This window comes from Equus quagga, chromosome 7, assembly GCF_021613505.1.
Source record: "Equus quagga isolate Etosha38 chromosome 7, UCLA_HA_Equagga_1.0, whole genome shotgun sequence".
In the NCBI taxonomy this organism is placed as follows: Eukaryota; Metazoa; Chordata; class Mammalia; order Perissodactyla; family Equidae; genus Equus; species Equus quagga.
Window position 1 is genome coordinate 52,463,863 of NC_060273.1, and position 25,657 is coordinate 52,489,519.

The 25,657-nt window shown below is 37.8% G+C and overlaps 1 protein-coding gene across 4 annotated transcripts in view; it reads right to left on the reverse strand.

The window, feature by feature from the left end:
- Nucleotides 1-25,657, reverse strand: part of RANBP17 (RAN binding protein 17) — a 334,844-nt gene that overhangs the window by 307,448 nt on the left and 1,739 nt on the right. For 3 of the 4 annotated variants that reach the window (XM_046668586.1, XM_046668587.1, XM_046668590.1), the window contains exons 2-3: nt 17,817-17,963; nt 13,938-14,028 (exon numbers count right to left, since the gene is read on the reverse strand). In XM_046668586.1, the coding sequence (XP_046524542.1) occupies nt 13,938-14,028; nt 17,817-17,963 (238 nt within the window). The remainder of the gene's footprint in view (nt 1-13,937; nt 14,029-17,816; nt 17,964-25,657) is intronic. The other variant, XM_046668588.1, reaches the window with a different exon arrangement.

A 25,657-nucleotide genomic window follows, 5' to 3' on the forward strand; every position in this document is an offset into this window, starting at 1 on the left:
TGATCCATGAAACAAATAATTGATAAGCTGGAGTTTATTAAAATGAAAAACTACTGCTCTGTGAGAGACAATGTCAAAAGAATGAGAAGACAAGCCACAGACAGAAAAAATCTTTGCAAAAGACTTGTCTGATAAAGGAGTGTCATCTAAAAACATACAAAGAACTCTTAAAACTCAATAATAAGAAAACAAACAACCTGGTTTAAGAATGGGCAAAAGACCTAAAGAGACAGCTCATCAAAGAAAATACACAGATAGCAAATAAGCATATGAAAAGATGTTTAACATCATATGTCATTAGGGAAGTGCAAATTACAACAACAAAAAGAGGGCCAGCCCTGGTGGCGTAGTGGTTAAGTTCAGAGTGCTCCACTTCAGCAGGCAGGCCTTGGCTCCTGGGTGTGGATCTACACCAGTCATTGGCACCCATGCTGTGGCAGCAGCTCATACACAAAATAAGGGAGACTGGAAACAGATGTTAGCTCAGGGCGAATCTTCCTCAGCAAAAAAAGTATAACTATATAAATAAATAAATAAAACAAGCTACTACTACACACCTATTAGAACAGCCAAAATTCAAAACACTGAAAATAGCAAGTGTTGGCAAGGATATGAGCAATGGGAATGCTATTCACTGCTGGTAGGAATGCAAAATGGTATAGCCCATTTGGAAGACAATTTGGCAGTTTCTTACAAAACTAAACATACTCTTATCAGACGATCCAGCAACCAATCTCTTTAGTGTTTACCCAAATAAGTTAAAAATTTACATCCACACAAAAACCTGTCTTACAGCAGTTTTATTCATAATTGCCAAAACCTGGAAGCAATCAAGTTGTTCTTCAGTTGGTGAATGGATAAACTCTGGTATATCCAGACAATGGCATATCATTCAGGGCTAAAAACAAAAGAGCTACCAAGCCATGAAAAGTTAGGAAAGAACCTTAAATGCATATCATTAAGTAAGGAAGGCAAGCTGAAAAGGCTACACTCTGTATGATTCGAACTATATGACATTCTGGAGAAGATAAAACTATGGAAACAATAAAAATATCAGTGGCTGCCAGGGGTTAGAGGGAGGGAGGGATGAATAAGTAGAACACAGGATTTTTAGGGCAGTCAAACTGTTCTGTATAATACTATAACAGGGCTATATGTCATTATACACTTATCCAAAGCCACAGAATGCACAACACTAAGAATGAACCCTAATGTAAACTATGGACTTTGAGCAATAACGATGTGTCAATAATCTAGATTCATCGATTGTCACAAATGTACCACTCTGGTGCAGGACGGTAATAATGGTGGAGGCTATACATGTGTGGGGTCACGGGGTATATAAGAACTCTTTACTTTTTGCTCAACTCTGCTATGAACCTAAAACTGCTCTTAAAAAATAAATTCTAGGAATGAGGTTCTTCCTGAGCATTTCTTGAAGAGGAGGTTTTGCGGCGATGAACTCCCTTAAATTTTGTTTATCTGGGAAAGTTTTTATTTCTCCATCATATTTGAAGGATATTTTCGCTGTGTAGAGTATTCTTGGCTGCAGGTTTTTGTCCTTCAGAGTTTTGACTATTTCATTCCAATCTCTTTTAGCCTATAAAGTCTCTCCTGAGAAATCTGCTGATAGCCTTATGGGGTTTCCTTTGTAAGTTATTTTCTTCTGCCTTGCTGCCCTTAGTATTTTCTCTTTGTCGTTGACTTTTGCTAGTTTCACTACTATATGCCTTGGGGTTGGTCTTCTTGTGTTAATAAAGTTTGGAGATCTATTGGCTTCTGTCACATGAAGTTCCAGCTCTCTTCCCAAGTTTGGGAAGTTCTCAGCCATTATTTCTTTGAACAGGCATTCTGCCCCCTTCTCCTTCTCTTCTCCCTCTGGTATACCTATAATCCTTATGTTGCATCTCCTAATTGAGTCGGATAATTCTCAGAGAGTTTCTTCATTTCTTTTTAGTCTTAGTTCTCTCTCCAACTCTGTCTGCAGCATTTCTATATTCCTATCCTGCAAATTGCTAATTCTGTCCTCCATATTATCAACCCTACTGTTCAGAGAGTCCAGATTTTTCTTAATCTCCTCCATTGTGTTCTTCATCTCCAGTATTTCTAGTTGGTTCTTCTTTATAGTGTCAAGCTCTTTTGTGACAGAGCTCCTGAACTCATTGAGTTGTCTACCTGAATTCTCTTTTAACTTGTTGAGTTTTTTAATAATGGCAGTTTTGAAATCATCATTTAGGTTATAGATTTCATTGTCTTTGGGATTGTTTTCTGGGTGCTTATCATTTTCCTTCTGTTCTGGAGATTTAATATATTTTTTCATACTGCTTTATGGTGTGGATTTGTGCCTCCGCATAGAGATAGAGTTTAGTCGCTGCTTCCATTTGCTGTGACTTGTGTGTGTGTGGGGGGGGGGGGGAACAGCTGATTAGACTGCACCAACCAGGAACCCTGTCAGCTGTTGCTGACTGGACCTGGACCCCTCCTCATAGTCACAGTGGTCCTGTGGGGTCCCTTGTCGGTTGTGGAAAGGGGTTACAAAATCCAGAACAAAGGAGATAAGCAGAAGGACAAGAACACAAAGTAACAGCTCTCCATCAGGACAAAATGCAAAAGAACCAGAAAACAAGTGATAAAATGGCAACAGTAGGCCCCCACGTTTCAATAATCACTCTAAACGTGAATGGATTGAACTCTCCAATCAAAAGGCACACAGTGGCAGGATGGATCAAAGAACAAGATCCAACACAATCCTGCCTCCAGGAAACACACCTCAGCCCCAAAGACAAACACAGACTCAAAGTGAAGGGATGGAAGACAACACTCCAAGCTAATAATGAACAAAAGAAAGCAGGTGTTGCCATGCTTATATCAGACAAAGTAGACTTCAAAGCAAAACAGATAAAGAAAGACAAAGAGGGGCAGTATATAATGATAAAAGGGTCGCTCCACCAAGATGGCATAACACTTATAAATATATACGCACCTAACACAGGAGCACCAAAATTCGTAAAGAAACTATTAACAAAACTAAAAGGAGACATCAACAGCAATACAATAATAGTAGGGGACCTCAACACCCCATTAACACCAATGGACAGATCATCCTGACAGAAAATCAACAAGGTAATTATAGAATTAAATGAAAAATTAAATCAGATGGACCTAATAGATATATATAGGACACTTCATCCAAAAACAGCAGGTTACACATTCTTCTCAAGCGCGCATGGAACATTCTCGAGGATAGACCATATCTTGGGAAACAAAGCAAGCATCAATAAGTTCAAGAGGGTTGAAATAATATCAAGCATCTTTTCTGATCATAATGCTAGGAAACCAGAAATCAACTACAAGAATAAAGCTGGGAAAGGGCCAAAAATGTGGAGACTAAACAACATGCTACTGAACAAACAATGAATTATTGAAGAAATTAAAAAAGAAGTCAAATATTAACTGGAGACAAATGAAAATGAAAACACACCGTACCAAATTATTTGGGACGCAGCAAAGGCAGTCCTAAGAGGGAAATTCATTGCAATACAGGCTCACCTCAATAAGCAAGAAAAATCTTACAACAACCTCAAACGACACCTAACGGAATTAGAAAAAGAGGCACAAACAAAGCCGAAAGTCAGTAGAAGGAGGGAAATAATAAAAATTAGAGCAGAAATAAATGATATTGAAACAAAAAAGACAGTAGAAAGGATCAATGAGACAAAGAGTTGGTTCTTCAAAAAAATTAACAAAATCGACAAACCCTTAGCCAGATTCACTAAAAAAAAAGAGAGAAGACTCAAATAAATAAAATTAGAAACGAGAGAGGAGAAATCACAACAGATACCGAAGAAGTACAAAGGATTATAAGAGAATACTATGAAAAACTGTATGCCAACAAACTGAACAACCTAGAAGAAATGGATAAATTCCTAGACTCATACAACCTACCAAAACTGAACCAGGAAGAAATAGAGAATCTGAATAGACCAATCACAAGTAAAGAAGTAGAAACAGTAACAAAAAAACCTCCCCAAAAATAAGAGTCCAGGGCCAGATGGCTTCTCTGGAGAATTCTACCAAACATTCAAAGAAGATTTAATACCTATCCTTCTCAAACTATTCCAGAAAATAGAGGAAGATGGAGCACTCCCTAATACATTCTACGAAGCCAACTTCACCCTGATCCCCACACCTGACAAGGACAACACAAAGAAGGAAAACTACAGGCCAATATCACTGATGAACATAGATGCAAAAATCCTCAACAACATTTTGGCAGACCAAATACAGCAATACATCAAAAAGATTATACACCATGATCAAGTGGGATTTATACCAGGGACACAGGGATGGTTCAACATCTGTAAGTCAATCAACGTGACTCACTACATTAACAAAACGAGAAACAAAAACCACATGATCATCTGAATAGATGCAGAGAAAGCACTCGACAAGATCCAACATCCATTTATGATAAAAACCCTCAATAAAATAGGTATACAAGGAAAGTACCTCAACATAATAAAGGCCATATATGACAAACCCACAGCCAACGTGATACTCAACAGACAAAAACTGAAACCCATCCCTCTCAGAACAGGAACAAGACAAGGGTGCCCACTTTCACCACTCTTATTCAACACAGTACTGGAGGTTTTGGCCAGAGCAATTCGGCAAGAGAAAGGAATAAAAGGAATCCAAATAGGCAACGAAGAAGTAAAACTCTCGCTGTTTGCAGACGACATGATCTTATATATAGAAAACCCCAAAGAATCCATAGAAAAACTATTAGAAACAATCAACAACTACAGCAAACTTGCAGGGTATAAAATCAACATACATAAATCAGTAGAATTTCGCTACACGAACAATGAACTAACAGAAAAAGATCTCAAGAACTCAATCCCATGCACGATTGCAACAAAACGAATAAAATACCTTGGGATAAATTTAACCAAGGAAGTGAAAGATCTATACAACAAAAACTACAAGACCTTCTTGAAAGAAATCGACGACGACATAAAGAGATGGAAAGACATTCCATGTACATGGATTGGAAGAATAAACATAGTTAAAATGTCCATACTACCTAAAGCAATCTACAGATTCAATGCTATCCCAATCAGAATCCAAATGACATTCTTTACAGAATTAGAACAAAGAATCCTAAAATTCATATGGGGCAACAAAAGTCCCCGAAGTGCTAAAGCAATCCTGAGAAAGAAGAACAAAGACAGAGGCATCACAATCCCTGACTTCAAAACATACTACAAAGCTACAGTAATCAAAACAGCATGGTACTGGTAGAAAAACAGATGCACAGATCAATGGAACAGAATTGAAAGCCCAGAAATAAAACCACACATCTATGGACAGCTAATCTTTGACAAAGGAGCTGAGGGCCTACAATGGAGGAAAGAAAGTCTCTTCAACAAATGGTGCTGGGAAAATTGGACAGCCACATGTAAAAGAATGAAAATCAACCATTCTTTTTCACCATTTACTAAAATAAACTCAAAATGGACCAAAGACCTAAAGATTAGGCCTGAAACAATAAGTCTTCTAGAAGAGAATATCGGCAGTACACTCTTTGACATCAGCTTCAAAAGAATCTTTTCGGACAGCATAACGCCTCACATGAGGGAAACAATAGAAAGAATAAACAAAGGGGACTTCATCAGACTAAAGCGCTTCTTCAAGGCAAGGGAAAACAGGATTGAAACAAAAAAACAGCCCACTAATTGGGAAAAAATACTCACAAGTTATTTATCTGACAAAGGGTTAATCTCCATAATAAACAAAGAACTCACACAACTCATCAATAAAAAATAGAACCACCCAATTACAAAATGGGCAGGGGACATGAACAGACATTTCTCCAAAGAAGATATACGGATGGCCAATAGACACATGAAAAGATGCTCATCATCACTAATCATCAGGGAAATGCAAATCAAAACTACACTAAGATATCACCTTACACCTGTTAGAATGGCAAAAATATCCAAAACCAACAGTGACAAATGTTGGAGAGGCTGTGGAGAAAAGGGAACCCTCATACACTGTTGGTGGGAATGCAAACTGGTGCAGCCACTATGGAAAACAGTATGGAGATTCCTCAAAAAGTTAAGAATGGAAATACCTTATGACCCAGCCATCCCCCTACTGGGTATCTATCCTAAGAACCTGAAATCAGCAATTCCAAAAGTTCCATGTACCCCTATGTTCATCACAGCATTATTCACAATAGCCAAGTCATGGAACCAACCTAAGTGCCCAGCAACTGATGATTGGATAAAGAAGATGTGATATATATATATATATATATATATATATACACACAATGGAATACTACTCAGCCATAAAAAAGGACAAAGCCGTCCCATTCACAACAACATGGATAGACTTTGAGGGTATTATGTTGAGTGAAATAAGCGAGACAAAGACGAACTCTGTATGACTCCACTCATAGGTGGTAGTTAACATATGGAGAAAGAGAACTGATCAGTGGTTGCCAGGGGAAAGGGGGGTGGGGGAAGGGCACTAGGGGTCAAGTGGTGTACCTACAACATGACTAATAATGATGTACAACTGTAATTTCACAAGGATGTTAACTTTCATAACCTTAATAAAAGAAAAAAAGTAAAATAAAACCAATAAAAAATAAATAAATAAATTCTATTTGAAATGTGTGTATGTAGAAAAGTAAGTCAAATAATCAAAATCACAATGTTTTATGACTTAAGTTTATAACGTTTGAACACTTATTTTTAAAACTATAAATTTCTCTTTTGCTTTCTTAAGCACACAAGTCCATGAGTACATGGATAAATTCTCCAGTACGTTTTCTGCAGTGTCTATAACTCTGGGTGCTTACAGAAATATCAGTCAAATGACACATCATTCTGTGACTTGACCATTCAAAAATTGAGCTTAAAGATCCATCATACATAATACATTTTAATTTTTCTGATATACAAATATGAATCATGTGAACCTTGAGGCTAGAGAGCAGAAATGAGTCAACAGTCTATTTCTATTGTGAACAAAGATTTAAAAAATCTCATACTTCAATTATTAGACCTTTGTCCACATGAAAAGGACACACACAAAATCTTAAAATACGTTACTTCTGAAAAATATACCGCTACTTTATAGAATCAGTTTTCCAACTACAGTAAGTTCCAAGCACTCTTCATACATATACATATTATCTTCCTAAGAAGTAGGAATCTGCTTCTGACTTTACATGCAAGCCAAATCATTTTCATATAGCATCCTGAGAAATACTGAAGAGTTGACTTCTTTCCTATCATTCAGTTGCATATGAAGTTAAGACAATGGCTAAGAGCATGGACTCCACACACATTGTGTAGGCTTGAATCACAGCTCTATTTCTTACTAGCTAAGTGAACTTGGATAGACTACAGAGCCTACCAAATCTAATTTCCTCATTTATAAAATGAAGATAACAATAGTGCCCACCTCATAAATAGGGTGGATAAAATGAGACAGTGTAAATCTTAGTAAATAGCACACACAATAAAATGTTAGTTATTATTTACTACTGAACTAAACAAAAACTTTTTGGATTACACGTTGTTGAATAACACATGAATGTTCATCACTAGATGGATACAGGAGACTTGACTGCTTATCTTTAAAAAATGATAGAATCGAGAGTAGCAACGTCAGCATCATGGCAGAGTGAGCTTGCCAGGGACTCTCTCCCTTCCAACATACAACAAAAAGGAGCAACCATATTCCAACAAAAAATATCCTAATAGCACAGGAATCCTCAGAGATCCACAGCAGCCAAATGACAGAGGGCGGAGAGGGTGAAGCGCCCCTCAGAGGAGCTGGAACAGGGTAACAGAGAACTTTGCTCCCTCCCGTAAAGACTGGGATTGCTGCCACAGGAGGCTCCGAGAAGGAAGGAGTCGGGGAGGGCTAGCACATCTGCAGGATCACCCAGAACTCCCACAGGCCCCCTGCAGCCCAGAGGGAAGCCCTCTAATGGGGGAAAGCTTTTGCAGGGGGTGAACTCATCAAATCAAGACCCTAGCAGACCAGATAGCTAGAGCTGCTCAGGAAACCAGGTCTGCGTACAAGAGAAAGTACCCCCCCCCCCACCCAACCCGCACTGTGCCACACCACCATGGCTGACGGTGGATGGCTCAGAATAGGAGGCTCTCGACCCCCACCTAGTTGCAACAGGCTGTAACTGCAACCAAATAATAGCACTATGGGGAAAAAACATTGATCTAGCATCAGACAATTCATAAAAGGTCCAGACCAGAAGGAAAACAATAAAAAAACAGAATTATGTCCTGAGGACTTGGAAATAAGTAAACTGAATGACAATGAATTCAGAATAGCTATCGTCAGAAAACTCAATGAGGTAAAGGAAAATATAGAGAAACAAGTCAACGAGTTTTGGAGTTAATTCACAAAATAGATTGAAACAATAAAGAAGAATCAATGAGAAATATTAGAGATGAAAAAGACAATGGATCAGATAAAACAAAATATAAATTCCCTGAATGCTGGTGTGGACACCATAGAGGAGCAAATTAGCATAATCGAACATAGGTTGAATGGCTCGAGACAGGAGGAGAGAGAACTGAGACTAAAAAGAAATGAAGAAAATCTCCAAGACATAGCCAACTCAATGAGGAAATGCAACATAAGAATTGTCAGTACCCCAAAGGCAAAGAAAAGGAGAATGGAGCAGAAAGCGTGCTCAAAGAAATAATAGCAGAGAACTTCCCAAATCTAGGGAATGAGACAGAAATATGTGGAGGAAACTTTCAGATCTCCTAGATATGTCAATGTAAAAAGACCTACTGCAAGGCATACAGCAGTAAAACTGGCAAAAATGAATGACAAAGAAAGAACACTCAGGGCAGCAAGGAAGAAGAAAATAACCAACAAAGGAACCCCTATCAGAATTTCAGCAGATTTCTCTGCAGAAACGTTAAAAGCTAGGAGAGAATGGAATGACATATTCAGACTTTAAAAGATAAAAGTTTCAGCCAAGAATACTCTATCCAGCAAATATATTCTTCAGATATGAGGGAGAAATTAAATCTTTCCCAGACAAACAAAAGCTAAGGGACTTCGCAGCCATGAGATCTCCCCTACAAGAAATCCTCAAGAAGGTCCTCATATCTGAAAAAAGAAAAAAAGGGAGAAAGGGGTCACAAAATACAGAGTAAGGACACAGACAGACAGAATCAGAATAGGATAGCAAATATTCAACTATAGCACTAGGCTAAAGGGAAGGAAAACACCAAAAACAAAGACCACCTTGTCACTTTAAACACAAACTCACAACACAAGTTGGAATAAGAGATGAAAATAATAACTTAGGAGGGGAAGAGGAAAGGGACCGAATCACTTTAGGCTAAGGAAGTAAGAGACCACCAGAAAATGGACTAAGTTATGCACGAGATTCTGAATACAAACTTCAGGGTAGCCACTAAACTAAAAAACAGAACAGAGGGCTGGCCCCGTGGCCGAGTGGTTAAGTTCATGTGCTCCGCTGCAGGTGGCCCAGTGTTTTGTTGGTTCAAATCCTGGGCATGAACATGGCACTGCTCATCAAAACACGCTGAGGCAGCATCCCACATGCCACAACTACAACGAAGAATATACAACCATGTACTGGGGGGCTTTGGGGAGAAAAAGGAAAAAAATTAAAAATAAAAATCTTTTAAAAAAAAGTCATTCTGGCTTTACTTTAAAAACAGAACAGAGACACAAAAAGTAAATAAGGAGAAAGCTAAGAAACCCAGCATAAGAAAGCACATAATGCAATGGGTAGGCCAAAACACACAGGACGAGAAACAAAGGAAATGCAGGAAAACTGGAAAACAAGTAACAGAATGACAGCATTAAGCCCTCATGCATCAATAATCACCCTCAATGTAAATGGAATGAACTCCCCAATAAAGACACAGAGTGGCAAGATGGATTAAAGAACAAGATCCAACAATTTGTTGCCTCCAGTAAACACACCTTGGCTCCAATGGCAAATACAGGCTCAGAGTGAAGGGCTGGAAGGTGATACTCAAAGCTAATGGCAAACAAAGGAAAGCAGGCGTCACAATACTTATATCAGACAAAGTTGATTTCAAGATGAGGCAGGTAAAGAGTGACACAGAGGGTCAATATATAATGATCAAGGGAACACTACATCAAGAAGAAAGAACGCTTATAAATATCTGTGCACCCAACACAGGAGTACCAAAGTTCATAAAGCAACTATTAACAAACCTACAAGAAGATATCAAAAATAACACAATAATAGTAGGGGACCTGAACACCCCACTCACATCATTGGACAGATCATCCAGACATAAAATCAACAAGGAAACAGTGGAATTAAACAAAAAGCTAAAACACTTGCACTTAACAGACATATAAAGAACACTCCATCAAAAAAGAGCAGAATACACATTCTTCTCAAGTGCACAGGGAACATTCTCAAGGATAGACCATATGTTGGGAAACAAGGCAAGCCTCTATAAATTTTAAAAATTGAAATAATAACAAGCATCTTCTCTGATCATAATGCTATAAAGCTAGAAATTAATTACAAGAAAAAAGCTAAGAAAGGGACAAAGATGTGGAGACTAAACAATATGCTATTGAACAAGCAATGGATCATTGAAGAAATTAAAGAAGAAATCAAAAAATATCTAGAGACAAATGAAAATGATAACATGCCATACCAACTCATATGGGATACAGCAAAAGCTGTATTAAGAGGGAAATTCATCACAACACAGGCACATCTTAACAAACAAGAAAAATCCCAAATAAGCAATCTCAAATTACACCTAACTGAATTAGAGAAAGAAGAACAAACAAAGCCCAAAGTCAGCAGAAGATAAATAATAAAAATCAGAGCAGAAATAAATGCTATTGAAACAAAAAAGACAGTAGAAAGGATCAATGAAACCAAGAGCTGGTTCTTTGAGAAGATAAATAAAATTGACAAATCCCTAGCCACACTTACAAAGAAAAAAAGAGAGAAAGCTCATATAAACAAAATCAGAAATCAAAGAGGAGAAATAACCACATACTTCACAGAAATACAATAGATTATAAGAGAATACTACGAAAAACTATGTGCCAACAAAATGGATAACCTGGATAAATTCTTAGACTCTTACCATCTCCCAAAGCTAACTCAACAAGAAGCAGACAGTCTGAACAGACCAATAACAAGGAAAGAGGTTGAAACAGCAATCAAAAGCATCCCAAAGAATAAAACCCCAAGACCAGATGGCTTTCCTGGGGAATTCTACCAAACTTTCAGAGATTTAATACCTACACTTTTCAAGGTGTTCCAAAAAATTAGGGAGGATGGAACACTTCCTAACACATTCTGCAAGACCAACATCATGCTGATACCAAAGCCTGACAAGGACACCACAAAAAAAGAGAACTACAGGCCAATATCACTGATGAACATAGGTACAGAAATCCTCAACAAAATTTTGGCAACCCAAATTCAGCAAGACATCAAAAGGATCATACATCACAATCAAGTGGAATTCATACCAGGAACACAAGGATGGGTCAACATCCACAAATCAATCAATGTGATACACCACATCAACAAATTGAGGAATAAAAACCACATGATCATCTCAATTGATGCAGAGAAAGCATGTGACAAGATCCAACAGCCATTTATGATAAAAACTCTGAACAAAATGGGCATAGAAGGGAATTACCTCAACATAATAAAGGCCATATATGACAACCCACAGCCAACATCATACTCAATGGGCAAAACTGAGCACCATCCCCCTGAAAACAGGAACGAGACAAGGACGCCCTCTATCACCACTCTTATTCAACATACTACTGGAGGTTTTTCCCAGAGCAATTAGGCAAGAGAAAGGAATAAAAGGAATCCAAATAGGGAGGGAAGAAGTGAAACTCTCACTATTTGCAGACGACATGATCTTGTATATAGAAAACCCCAAAGAATCCATTGGAAAACTGTTAGAAATAATCAACAACTACAGCAAAGGTACAGGGTATAAAATCAACTTGCATAAATCAGTAGCATTTCTATACTCCAATAATGAACTAACAGAAAAAGAACTCAAGAATACAATACTGTTCACAATCACAACAAAAAGGATAAAATACCTCGGGGTGAATTTAACTAAGGAAGTGAAAGGCATATACAACGAAAACTACAAGGTTTTCCTGAAAGAAAGGGATGACGACATAAAGAGATGGAAAGACATTCCATGCACATGGATTGGAAGAATAAACAGTTAAAATGTCCATACTACCTAAAGCAATCTACAGATTCAACGCAATCCCAATCAGAATCCCAATGACATTCTTTACAGAAACAGAAGAATCCTAAAATTCATATGGGACAACAAAAGATCCCGAATTGCTAAAGCAATCCTGAGAAAAAAGAACACAGCTGGAGGCATCACAATCCCTGACTTCAAAACATACTACAAAGCTACAGTAATCAAAACAGCACAGTACTGGTACAAAAACAGGTGCACAGATCAATGGAACAGAATTGAAAGCCCAGAATTAAAACCACACATCTATGGACAGCTAATCTTCAACAAAGGAGCTGAGGGCATACAATGGAGAAAAGAAAGTCTTTTCAACAAACGGTGCTGGGAAAACTGGAAAGCCACATGTAAAAGAATGAAAACTGACCATACTTTTTTACCATTCACAAAAACAAACTCAAAATGGATCAAAGACCTAAAACCATAGGCTTCTGGAAGAAAACATAGCCAGTACACTCTTTGACATCAGTATCAAAAGGATCTTTCTGGACACCATGCCTTCTCAGAGAAGGGAAACAATAGAAAGAATAAACAAATCGGACTTCATCAGACTAAAGAGCTTCCTCGAGGGAAGGGAAAACAGGATTGAAACAAAAAAAACAACCCACTAATTGGGAAAAAATATTTGCAAGTCATATATCTGACAAAGGGTTAATCTCCATAATATATAAAGAACTCATACAACTCAACAACAAAAAGTCAAACAACCCGATCAAAAAATGGGCAGGAGACACAAACAGACATTTCTCCAAAGAAGCCATAGAGATGGCCAATAGGCACATGACAAGATGTTCATCATCACTGATCATCAGGGAAATGCAAATCAAAACTACACTAAGATATCACCTTACACCCATTAGAATGGCAAAAATAGCCAAAACAAAAAGTAACAAATGTTGGAGAGGCTAAGGAGAAAAAGGAATCCTCATACACTGCTGGTGGGGATGCAAACTGGTGCAGCCACTATGGAAAACAGTATGGAGATTTCTCAAAAAATTAAAAATAGAAATAGCATATGACCCAGCCATCCCACTACTGGGTATCTATCGAAAGAACTTGAAGTCAGCAATTCCAAAAGTCCCATGCACCCCTATGTTCACTGCACCATTATTTACAATAGCCAAGACATGGAAGCAACCTAAGTGCCCATCAACTGATGACTGGATAAAGATATGGTATATATATATATATATATACAATGGAATACTACTCAGCCATAAAAAAGAATAAAATTGTCCCATTCACAACAACATGGATGGACCTTGAGGGAATTATGTTAAGTGAAATAAGCCAGATAGAGAAGGACAGTCTCTGTATGACTCCATCATATGAGGAATTTAAACATGCAGACAAAGAGAACAGGCTAGTGGCTACCAGGGGAAATGGGGGGTAGGCATAAAGGGTGAAGGGGTGCACCTACAACACGACTGACAATATGTACAACAGAAATTTCACAAGATTGTAAACTATCATAAACTCAATTAAAAAAATGATAGAATCAAATAACTTGCATGCCTGTTAAAAGTTTAACATATTTAAAAGGAAAAAATTATTTTTTAAAGTACAATTTGATAAAAAGCATAATAAACCACTTACTGATATCTATCCTCTGTTCAACTGGCAAAGGACTGACTCGGCTAACAAGTTTTGAAAGACATGTTGCTGCAAGGAGCTGAGCATAGGATGTCTGTAGAGAATAATAAATTTTATTTATTATTATCACAAATGAAATCAGAATAACCAAAACACTACAACAGGTACTTTTCCTAAGCAATGATGGGAATTTTTCTGGTTTTCCAAACTGGCAGATGTACAATGGATAAAATACACACACATATGCATACAATCCTTTGTAAGGATTCTGTAGTGAGGACGGTGTAGGCAGCCTCTTCAAACAAAAGCAAACAATTAAGAGAAAAAAATAATTATGAGCAAGTTCAAATAAAATACTCTTACCATGTCTACACAGTCCTGCATATCCTGGCCTCTGATTATCTCTTCAAATTATCTAGTTCCACTCTTCATTATCCTCTGACCACAATACCCTTCTTTCACTTCCTTTCAATGCCTTTCCCATTCTGACCTCCCAACTCCTTCAGATCCATACCCGACTGTATTCTCTCTGGCCACCAAATGTCTTAACAATGAACTCAATCCTTCAAAATTTGATTCAGTTATTCACTATACCCTCAGCAATTTCTCGTAAAGATAGTCCTTCTTTCTTTTTTCTCTAGACCAGATGTTAGCAAACTAATGCCCATGGACCAAATCCTGCCTGTTTTTGCAAAGCCCATGAACTATGAATGGCTTTTACTATTTTAAACAATTGGGAAAAAACCAAAGTAATATCGTGTGACATGTAAAATATATGAAATCCAAATTTCAGTGTCCATAAGTAAAGTTTATTAGAACACAGTCACACTCACTCATTTACATATTGCCTGTGGCTGCTTTCATGCTATCGCAGCAGACAGTTAAGATAAACGGTATGTGGTGCTCATTGCCTTCTACTGCTGCTCAATGCACTATAAATTGCAGTGATGCAGTTATAACTCCACAGCACCTAGAGTACCAGGGATGTCGCCATGACATGACATGTACCTTTTACTATTACCAGTGCATATCCATTATGTCAAAACATGAGAAGATAAAAGCGGATTTCAAATGGCTAACTTTTAAGGCACAGTGGAGCGTGGATTATTTTGTTACTGAATTAAATAGCAAAGCAATGTACCTTCTAGGCTTGACACTATAGCCATCCTAAAAGAATACAATATGTGTTAACAATCAGACAAAGCACTCATGACAATATTCCAAATTCACAGGAAATCAACAGTCAGAAAAAGGAGAAAATTTAAAACAGTATCTCATCACAGCAGAATTTCTACACAAAAATTAAAAATACAATGAAGCTGAAACCAAAGTTAAGTTTCAAAGTGGCCCATTTGTCAGCCAAGCAAGGAAAGCCATTTACCAATGAAGAGTTCATTAAATCACAATTATTTTATTGCAGTAGCCAAAGTTATACATGCAGAGAAAACAAACTTCAGACTACTAGCCTTGCGGCAAGAACAATGCTCAAACAATCGAAGACAGCGGAACAACATCAAAGTGCACTTCAAACAAGGCAAATGATTTGCAGGTTCTCCTTAGTTCTTGATGAGTTGACAGATGTTACTAATATTGCTCATACTTCATTGATACTTACTGTTTATTCCAGAAGTCAATGTTAAGTTTGAAGTGACTAAAGAATTAACCTCTATGAAGAGTCTGTGTGGACTAAACTATGTGTTACTTTAATGGATGTACATAAAGCAAGAATATTTTCAAAGAAGTTAAGAAACACTAATTCTGTACAACTGAAGTAGTATCTGCTAACATGTGTCACAAGTGGTGGTAAAAATATACAGAGAAGAAAAGGGCTTGGTTGGACAAATTTACAAAGCTTGTGAAAACAGAGTCTAAAGCCTATGTTGATTCATTTTATTATTCATCAGTAGACACCCTGTAGTAAATATTTGAATCTATCATGTGTTAATTAATCAGTGGTATTAACAGTAGACTTCAATTCACTTTCATGAACTTATCTTCAGTTCTGTGAATTTCCATCAGAAATAGAAGCTGAAAATCCTGACTTGCCTCACCACATAGCAGTTCAATAGCTTAGCAGTGGTAAAGTTTTATTGCAATTTTTTTTAGCTCAGGGCTGAGACTGAAATTTTTCTGAATGAGAACCATTCTAAACCCCTACTGTTGAACACTAAGTGGCTTTGGAAATTAGCTCTTGCTGCAAACTTGATAATGTCTCTTAATGAAGTCAACCTAAGATTACAACATTGCCTAAAAGGCAAACAGTGCTTGGTACTTATATACAAAACTTATAATGAAGTAAAGTCATTTCAATAACAACTAACATTGTTTAAATCACAAGTAATAGCAAGCCGCTTTATACACTGTCACAAGTTAAAACAAGTAGCAAGATTTCTATTCCTGAGCATATTTTCTGAGCTCAAACTGCAGTTCCAGCAGCATTTTTCAGACCTTGATGCAAGTGCAACAGAAATTTCCACATTTCAAAATCCATTTAAGTGAGCAATTGAGGTGCTTCCATCTAACTTTCAATTGGAAGTGATTAATCTGCAATGTAATGACACTCTAAAAGGCAAATATCAAGAGAAGTTTTAAAAGAATTCTATAGGGGGCCGGCTCCATGGCCGAGTGGTTATGTTTGCACGCTCCGCTTGGGCAGCCCAGGGTTTCGCTGGTTCGGATCCTGGGCGCAGACAGGGCACCACTCATCAGGCCATGCTGAGGCAGCAGCCCACATGCCACAACTAGAAGGACCCACAACTGAAAAAATATTCAACTATGTACTGGGAGGGCTTGGGGAGAAAAAGCAAAAAAAAAGATTGGCAACAGTTGTTAGCTCAGGGACCAACCTTTAAGGAAAAAAAAGAATTCTATAAATGCCTTCTAAGTGATAAATAGGTTTAATTAAAATTACATGCTCATGGATTGATATCAATATTTGGCAGTACATGTCTGAGTGAAAAGACATTTCCAAAGATGAAATATGTAAAATCTCATTACGGATCAGTATTAACATATAAACATTTGCAATCAAAACTGATGACAGGAAATACTAACGCTGAACCCCGATTAAGGAAAATGTTATCCCCAAAAGAATAATTCTTTTTTTCACTAGTAGTCCTGCATAACAGAAAACTGACCCAATTATTATATTTTAAATTTCATGAATAAAACTTTGTGGAAATTTGTTTTCTCTCTTCTTATAGACATACTTACAAAATGGTTGATTTTGCCTCTTGGCCTGCAAAGTCTAAAAAGTTTACAATCTGGCCCTTTACAGAAAAAATTTGCCAACCTCTGCTCTAAACCATACAGTTTCTTACTGTAGTGCTTACCGTATCATTTCATAGCTCTTTATTTATCCATCTCTGCCTCCCCAACTAAACTATGTGTTACTTTAATGCATGCACATAAAGCGCATAGGTAGTACAGCGCCTGGTTTTACATTTAAGTATTTCCTAAACGACTGCTGAACAAATGGCTATGTTATCTCTAGAAGTGAGGCAGGCAAGAGGTAGTCAGCATTCCTCTGAATCATTCCTTCATTCAGAGTGAATTACAAACTGCCTCTCCCACCTAGATTTTTTTTTAAAAGCTGTTAGTCAACTGTCTAAAAATGTAACTTTTGCCCAATAAAAAGGGGCCAGGAGGAATGATAAACTATTTGAATTCATGCCTATTTCCACCTCCTGGGCTCTTCCCTAAATTTGTTTTCCAGGCTTTCCAAATCTTTCTCTGATTAATTTCTTTGACAGTGAAATAAACTTCTCTAGTAAAAAGACGTGGCACTACTTATCAATTATCAATGCTAACCTATATGAGTTCATTAACACTGACATATATCTACTGATCTTTCAGGGTTAATTGCTGTTATCAAATACTTACTGTTCCTTGTTCTAATAAAAGTTGACACTTGCTGAGACATTCTGGGCTGTCAATAAGTTCCAGGAGTGCTTTCTCAGCCTCTATTCTTTGTGCAAGATCAGTCCCTATGTAGAGATGAGTACACAATACTTCCAATTCGGCCAAACTCTTGATAAGAAAAAAAGTTACATTTTACTTGAGAGAAAAAGTAAGGTAAAGATATTAATCACAGGAAACAAGGAATGCAAATACCATGGCTGTATTCATCAATTCAGTAAATGCTTACTGAGCCACCACTACCTACTTAGGGGTCACAGTGGTAAACAAAAGTCCTATCTCTTACCTCCAAATTCTTTAATTATAAATTGATAGTCTTCGATGGAAAAGTAACAGTATAGAAAGAGGAGGATTTGCCTAATCCAAAGAGTTAGAAAAGGTTTGCCTGAAGTAGTAACATTTATGCTGACCTGAAAGGGTAAGCCAGACGCACAAAGACTAGACAGCAGTCCAGGCAAAGAAACAGCATTTACCATGGCCTGGAACGGAGCTTAATCATTCCCAGGCATTAAAAGGTCAGCGTGATTGGTAAACAGACAGCAGGGAAGAGACAACAAACGAAGCTAAAGAGATGGGTAGGGGGAAATTATCAGGCCCGAGGTGCAAACACTATGCCAATTTACATTCTTTCTCAAATTTTAAGAACTTCAATGGTTCCATCTATAAAAAAGAAAAGATAATTATAAATATATGCTGATTTGGGGCTTCTGAACTAATGACTCATGGTGCTGCAGGCGAACTATGTCATGATTTTCAGGAACTATAACTTGACCCCACGTTATTTCTAGCAATGTAATAACTAGTTACCATGTTGCAGGTTCCTACTTTATAGGCACAAAGGATAATTCATTCTTTTAATAAATACAATCTCATCTGAAGAGATACGACACATGGGTAAAATCTGAAAGAAAAATTTTAAAAATGAGTTCAGTATTCCTCTCAGCATCAAAGAATCTTTGTTAAAGGCCTGTTACTAAAACAAACTACTGCACTTTGAACTTGAATTAGAAAATTATTCTTTGAAGGACAAAAAAAAATTGGCACAGATTTCAATATCAGGTGGGCATATGAAGGTAATGAAATATTTCTAAAAAAATGCTATTTTTGGCCCTTTCTGGCCTGACTTTTTATGTGGCAGCCTTACAGCTACACTAGTCCCAACATTCCCTCAAATGTATATACCTTTGCCTAATAGGAATACACAAGAAACACTGAAATGAGACCTCCCCTAGTTCCCTTTATGCTTTTCACTTCTTTCTCCTTCTTAGCTCCTTTATGGCATTTTACACTTCCCTAACCAAGTCAAAGCCCAACATCCCAGACGTAGGAATTTTCTGCTAGAGTGAAAATAAAAGTATAAAAGAAAGGTTTCAAATGGATAAATTAAGATAAAGGACCTCAAATGAACCACATTTTAAACATTTTCCCCACCTGGATTAGCCCAACAAACCCTGAGAGTCCTATTACACACTGTTCACAATATTAAAATGCATAGAAAATTTATGGTTCATCAACACATATGAATTCCCATATTTTCTCGAAGGGTAAGAAATATGAAAATGAAAAGAGCTACCTTTCTCCCTCTTGCGATTCATGATCAACCTCAGCAGTCTTTTCCTTCACCTAATAAATCTGAAGGGCTCAATTTTAGAACTGATAATACCCAGAATAATTTAACGATAAACCGATCCTGCTGTCATGCATTCATCTAGGTCTTTGAAGAAGTAGACTTTGAATGCAAAAAGAACTAGGCCAGAAATAGTGACAGTCCCGTTTAAAAACAAAAGGCAGCAAAAAAGTGAGACTAATAACAGTGTCCACCTCATAGGTTTGTTTGGAGGATTAAATAAGTTAAGGCCATGTAACTTCTGGCACACAGCATATACTATAAAGGCTGGCTGTTTATTATTAATATTACATAATAATAATATTGTAATGGGTGGAACTGTATCCCTCTAAAAGATATGCCCAAATCCTAATCCCCAGTACTTAGAATGTGACCTTATTTGGAAATAGGGTCTTTGCACATTCTTAAATTAAGGATCTCAGTATGAGATCATGCTGATTTAGAGTGGGCTCTAAATCCAATGACTCATAAAAGAAAGGAGAGGGAAATTCAAGATGTCGAGAGACAAAGGAGAAGGTCATGTGAAGGAGGAAGCAGAGCTTTGAGTAAGGCATCTATACAAGCCAAGGACTGCCAGCAGCCATCAGAAACTAGAAGAAAGGCAATGAAGGGTTTCTCCCTCAGGTCTCCAGAAGGAACCAACCCTGTCAGCACATTAGTTTCGGACTTCTGGCCTCCATAACTCTAAGAGAATAAATTTTTGTTGTCTTAACCTACCCAGTTTGGTAATTTGTTACAACAGCCCTAAGAAACTAATACAAATATTAATATTAATCCATTCAATGGTACCTAAGTAACCTATTTAGAAAGATCCTTGAAAAGTTCTGGAAATTATTTTGCCTGTTTTGCTACACTGATTTAGAGAATCTCAACATAGGAGAAGTCTGGAGTATATTTAAACAGCATTTGTTTAAGTCAACAGTGTTACCAATTTGCCACTCCCCACCCCTCCCCACCCCCGCCAAGGTATTTCAAATTATTACCAACTGAAATGTGGTGCAAGATAAAAAGGGAAAGTTCAAAAATAAAGAGAGACTATTTTTCACAGCGATTGATAAATTTGCATCTTAGTTTTACAGTGATATCTGAGAATATGGTTAACATGAGAATACCTCAGAGAAATGGATGCCTTCTCAATTCGATGACAAATCAGGTTTGAGTTATTAAAGTTTCTATAAGGCATGATATCAACATTAGAAGTCCATATAAATAACTAATACATAGAGCTGGACATCCCCTAACTCCCACAGAGTAACTATCAAATACAGACAGCACCCAACTTCCATAGCCCAGAAGACAATGACATAATCCTGCCTACAGTCTAAACAAGGATCTTCCAAGTTATTCTGGACTCATTTCTGGCCTTTGCACTTGACATATAACTAACCCCTAAATGATGTGACTTCTTTCTATACAGTAATTCCCATACATGTATCTATCAACAGGTAAATGCTGAGGAAAAGAAGCCAGACAAAAAGAGTATACTGTCAGCCTCCATAGTAACAGAAAGCAGATCAGTAGTCTCTGGCTGCAGGCAGAGGAGAGCATGAGAACAGCATAGGGGACCAGCAAGGAGGGATTACCAAGGGGCATAAGGAAACTTTTAAGGGTGATGGATATGTTCATTATTTTGATTCCAGTGATGGTTTCACGGGTCTATACATGTCAAAACTCATCCAACTGCACAGTTTAAATATGTGCAGTTTATTATTGGTCAATTATACCTCGATAAAGCTGAAAAAAAAAGAATGAAGGCATTTGTTCTAGGGAAAAACTACCTTCTAATAATAAAAAAATAAATCAATGATCCACAAAAATCCCACTTTGATTGAATTTAAAACTCTTCAATTACTTCCCTATATCTTTCCTGCCTTCTGGAATTAAGTTTCTTGATTACCATTAATAGATAATACCAGGGCTGGCCCGGTGGCAGAGAGGCTAAGTTTGTTCTACTTCAGCAGCCTGGGTTCATGGGCTCTGGATCCCAGGTGCAGACCTACACCACTCGTCAGCCATGTTGTGGCTGCAATCCACATACAAAATAGAGGAAGACTGGCACAGATGTTAGCTCAGAGCTAATCTTCCTCAAGCCAAAAAAAAACGAGGAAGACTGGCAAAAGACATTAGCTCAGGGTGAATCTTCCTCAGCAAAAGAAAAAAAAGAAAGAAAGAAAATGCCTTCGTCTTGAACTTCTTCATTTCCCACACTCTTTGTTTCCTCCTCCCTTTACTACCTTTTCCCTTGTAGGTTTTTTCCTGGGCCTCTTGGAATTCTTCTTTCTACAATGAACTGAGTAGTATTTGTTTTAGTGCTTTACGGTTTACAAAAGTATTTCCATCTTTACTTTTCAAATGAATCCTGAAAAGCAGATTCCTGCATAGTACATATTTTCAGCACATCCATTTTACAGACAAAAAGGCTGAGGCTGAAAGATCAACTATAGATACGTAAGTTGCTCAAAATCAACCACAGAGTAAATGGTCAACTTTGAGCCAAATACAAGTCTTTAGGCCCCAAGTACATGTTGTTTCCTCACCACCCTGCCATCTTGCCACCTTTTACTTCAGTCATCATTTACCTACAGATGATGTCCTAGTCCATACTTTCAACACTGTCTATTCACCATCTTTATATTTGTCTACAAATTTCTTCCTATTGGAAATCCAGAAAGATGCTGAAGAAAACCCAAAAATGTCAGAAACTGAACTTTCCCACAGACTTCCACTTCAAGTGTCCCTTTGTTTTCACTGGTTCCAGAGATGTAGACCAGAATCTAGATTTACAATCCTGATGCTATATTTGCCTTTTCCTTCTCCTTAGTCCCTCCTGCATAGTTAAGAGTTTGGCCTTGCCCAAAGACAAGTCTGGCCTTTGCCCTCAGCTTCTGGGAGATAATCTGTGTCATACTGATAGGAGTGTTTTTGTTCAGGGCTGGAGCAGGGAGGGGGCATCAAACCCTGGTAGGGCTAGCCACACCAGAAAGACCAGCCATGTGTTTTACGGTAGGTACTTTGGATAACATGGTCTCAGCTGACCTAAAGCCTGAGATCAATCATGTGAGCAATCAGTCAATCATGACCATGTAATGAAGCCCCAATAAAAACAGAACTCAAAGCTCAGGTGAGCTTCCCTGGTTTGCAATACTCAGTGCATATGGCCACACACATGTGCTGGAAGAGTAATATGTCCTGAGGACAACAAAAACTTTGAGAACTCTCCCAGACTCCGCCCTATGCGTCTTTTCTTTTAATCAATCTAACCTGTGTAAAGACTTGAACGTAAGACCCCCAAACCATGAAACTTCTAGAAGAAAACATAGGCAGTATGCTCTTTGACATCGGTCTGAGCAGCATATTTTCAAGTCCCATGTCTGACCTGGCAAGGGAAACAAAAGAATAAATGAACAAATGGGACTACATCAAACTAAAAAGCTTCTGCACAGCAAAGGAAACCATCAACAAAACGAAAAGACGACCTAACAATTGGGAGAAGATATTTGCAAACCATATATCAGATAAGGGGTTAATATCCAAAATAATCAAAGAACTAATACAGCTCAACAACAAAAAAACCAATTAGAAAATGGGCAAAAGATCTGAACAGAGATTTATCCAAAGAAGATATGCAGATGGCCAACGGGCATATGAAAAGATGCTCAACATCACTAGCTATCAGGGAAATGCAAATCAAAGCCACAATGAGGTATCACCTCACTCAGGTCAGAATGGCTATAATTAACAAGACAGGAAACAACAAATGTTGGAGAGGGTGTGGAGAGAAGGGAACCCTTGTTCATTGCTGGTGGGAGTGCAAAATGGTGCAACCACTATGGAAAGCAGTATGGAGTATCCTCAGAAAATTACGGATAGATCTACCATGTGATCCAGCTATCCCACTGCTGGGTATTTATCCAAAGAACTTGAAAACACAAAGGCATAAAGATACATTCACCCCTATGTTCACTGCAGCATTACACACAATAGCCAAGACTTGGAAGCAACCTAGGTGCCCATCAAGGGACGAACGGATAAAGAAGATGCGGTATGTATACACGATGGAATACTACTCAGCCATAAGAAACTATGAAATCCGGCAATTTTGTGACAACATGGATGGACCTTGAGGGTATTATGCTGAGTGAAACAAGTCAGAGGGAGAAAGTCAAATACCCTATGATCTCACTCATAAGTAGAAGATAAAAACAAAGACAAACAAACACATAGCAATGGAGATTGGATTGGTGGTTACCAGAGGGGAAGGAGGAGAGGGGAGGGCAAAAGGGATGATGAGGCTCACATGTGAGGGGATGGACTATAATTAGTTTTTGGGTGGTGAACATGATGTAATCTACACAGAATCGAAATATATTATGATGTACATCCGAAAATAAACAAATAAATGGAAAAGAAAAAAATTTAAAAATTTAAAAAATAAAATGTTTTAACTACTTAAAATTTTTTTTAAAAAATCTGTGTACTTTCCCAGTAATAAACTGCAACCATGAGTATGATAGCTTTCAGTGAATCCTGCAAGTCCTTCTGATAAACTATCAAAAACCTGAGGGTGGTTCTGGGAAACACCCAAACAAATAGCTGGTGTCAGAAGTGAGGGCAATCTTGGAAACTGTGCCCTCAAACCTCGCAGTCTGGCTAACAGCAGGTACATACCTAATTTGTCATAAAGTCCTACCAATTCTTTTTAAATAAAGACTCAGACTTAACACCTCTACATGATACTCATAGACAGCAGAGCAAGAGAACAATTGTTCCTAACTGCGGCCTGTAGGGCCCTGGATTTCTTCCGGGGCTGCTTTGCGAATGAGAGTAGAAGCTTTGGAATCTGCCACTTACTTATTAAACGACCTCAAGCAAATTATTTAAGCTTTCTAAATCTCACTTTTGAAATTGCAGTAATATCCACCTTCCAAAATAACTGCGAAGATTAAGATACAAAAGATGAGAGAAAGCTTAATCCAGTGCCCGGCACACAGTAGATCCACAACAAACTGTAAATAATCTCTTCAGTTACTGATAACTATAAACCACCACATTGGTGTCTGTCTATAGTTTCTGCCATTCAAATACATATTGCCAGGATGATCTTTCCCAAACCCCTTTTTCATGATGTTATGTTCAAATATAACAGATCACAACCATATTTAGATCGAATCAGGTAGCCTGGCTGGGTATTAAGAAACATGGCTATAGTCCCTGGTTCTAGAACAATCCTGAAATCAAAAAAGATCAACCAACTGGGTCCCCTAAATTTTTCCTAATATTATCTCAATTCTTCATCAAGGTCCCTCTGTTCTATCTAAAGTGCCTACATCTTACTTGTTCCCAGCTTTATCTTTCCTCACTCTGCCCTCCCCGCCCACTGACCCCTAATCTGGGCAGTCTACTTACAAATAATCCAGATCCATTACTTCCTTTGGGACAGAATATCCTAGCTCATAGCTTCCTAACAAGAGTGCATCTGCCTTGAATAGGTTATAGGTACGCCTGGGATATTGATCCCCTTGCCCTCCAGGCAGCCAGGCTTTTGACAGCGAGTAGCTTATGTCAATGAGCCACACAATTACCATTTTTTATGTATGCCATGATGTGAAAAAGATTATGGAGCAGTGCCCTAACCTCACCTTACACAAATTCACTTCTTTACTCATCATCTTAACGGCTTAATTTCTGACTAGCTACCCAGTTGGGTAGGTGACAGTAAGATATTGGTATGAAAGAATATGGAATTATGAGTTATTAGGCCTGCTCTAACCCTGTAGCCTTGGGCAAGTCACAGTTGTTCTAAGACTAATGTCTTCAGGAATAAAATATATACATGCATATATATGCACACCTCTCAAGTTAGTCGTAGGGCTCAAACTCTACAATAAGCTTGTGAAATTCAAAATGCTAGATACCAGTTATCATTATTAATAAACGCTCCTTAAGTGAGTAACAATATGATCCCATATGCTGAAAATAATTCAAATCGGGAAGTTTCAGAGCTTTTTTCTGGCCCCCAAAACTGTCTGATCTCTTTTTGTACAACTCCACCTTTAAGCTGTCCACAGTTGCTGTGAAATACATTCCTGAGAAAGCAATATGGGTAGTTTGGGCATTAGCAGCATTTTTCCAACATTCTACCTAAATATGAAAAAGTCTTCCATAATTGGGTAATTTA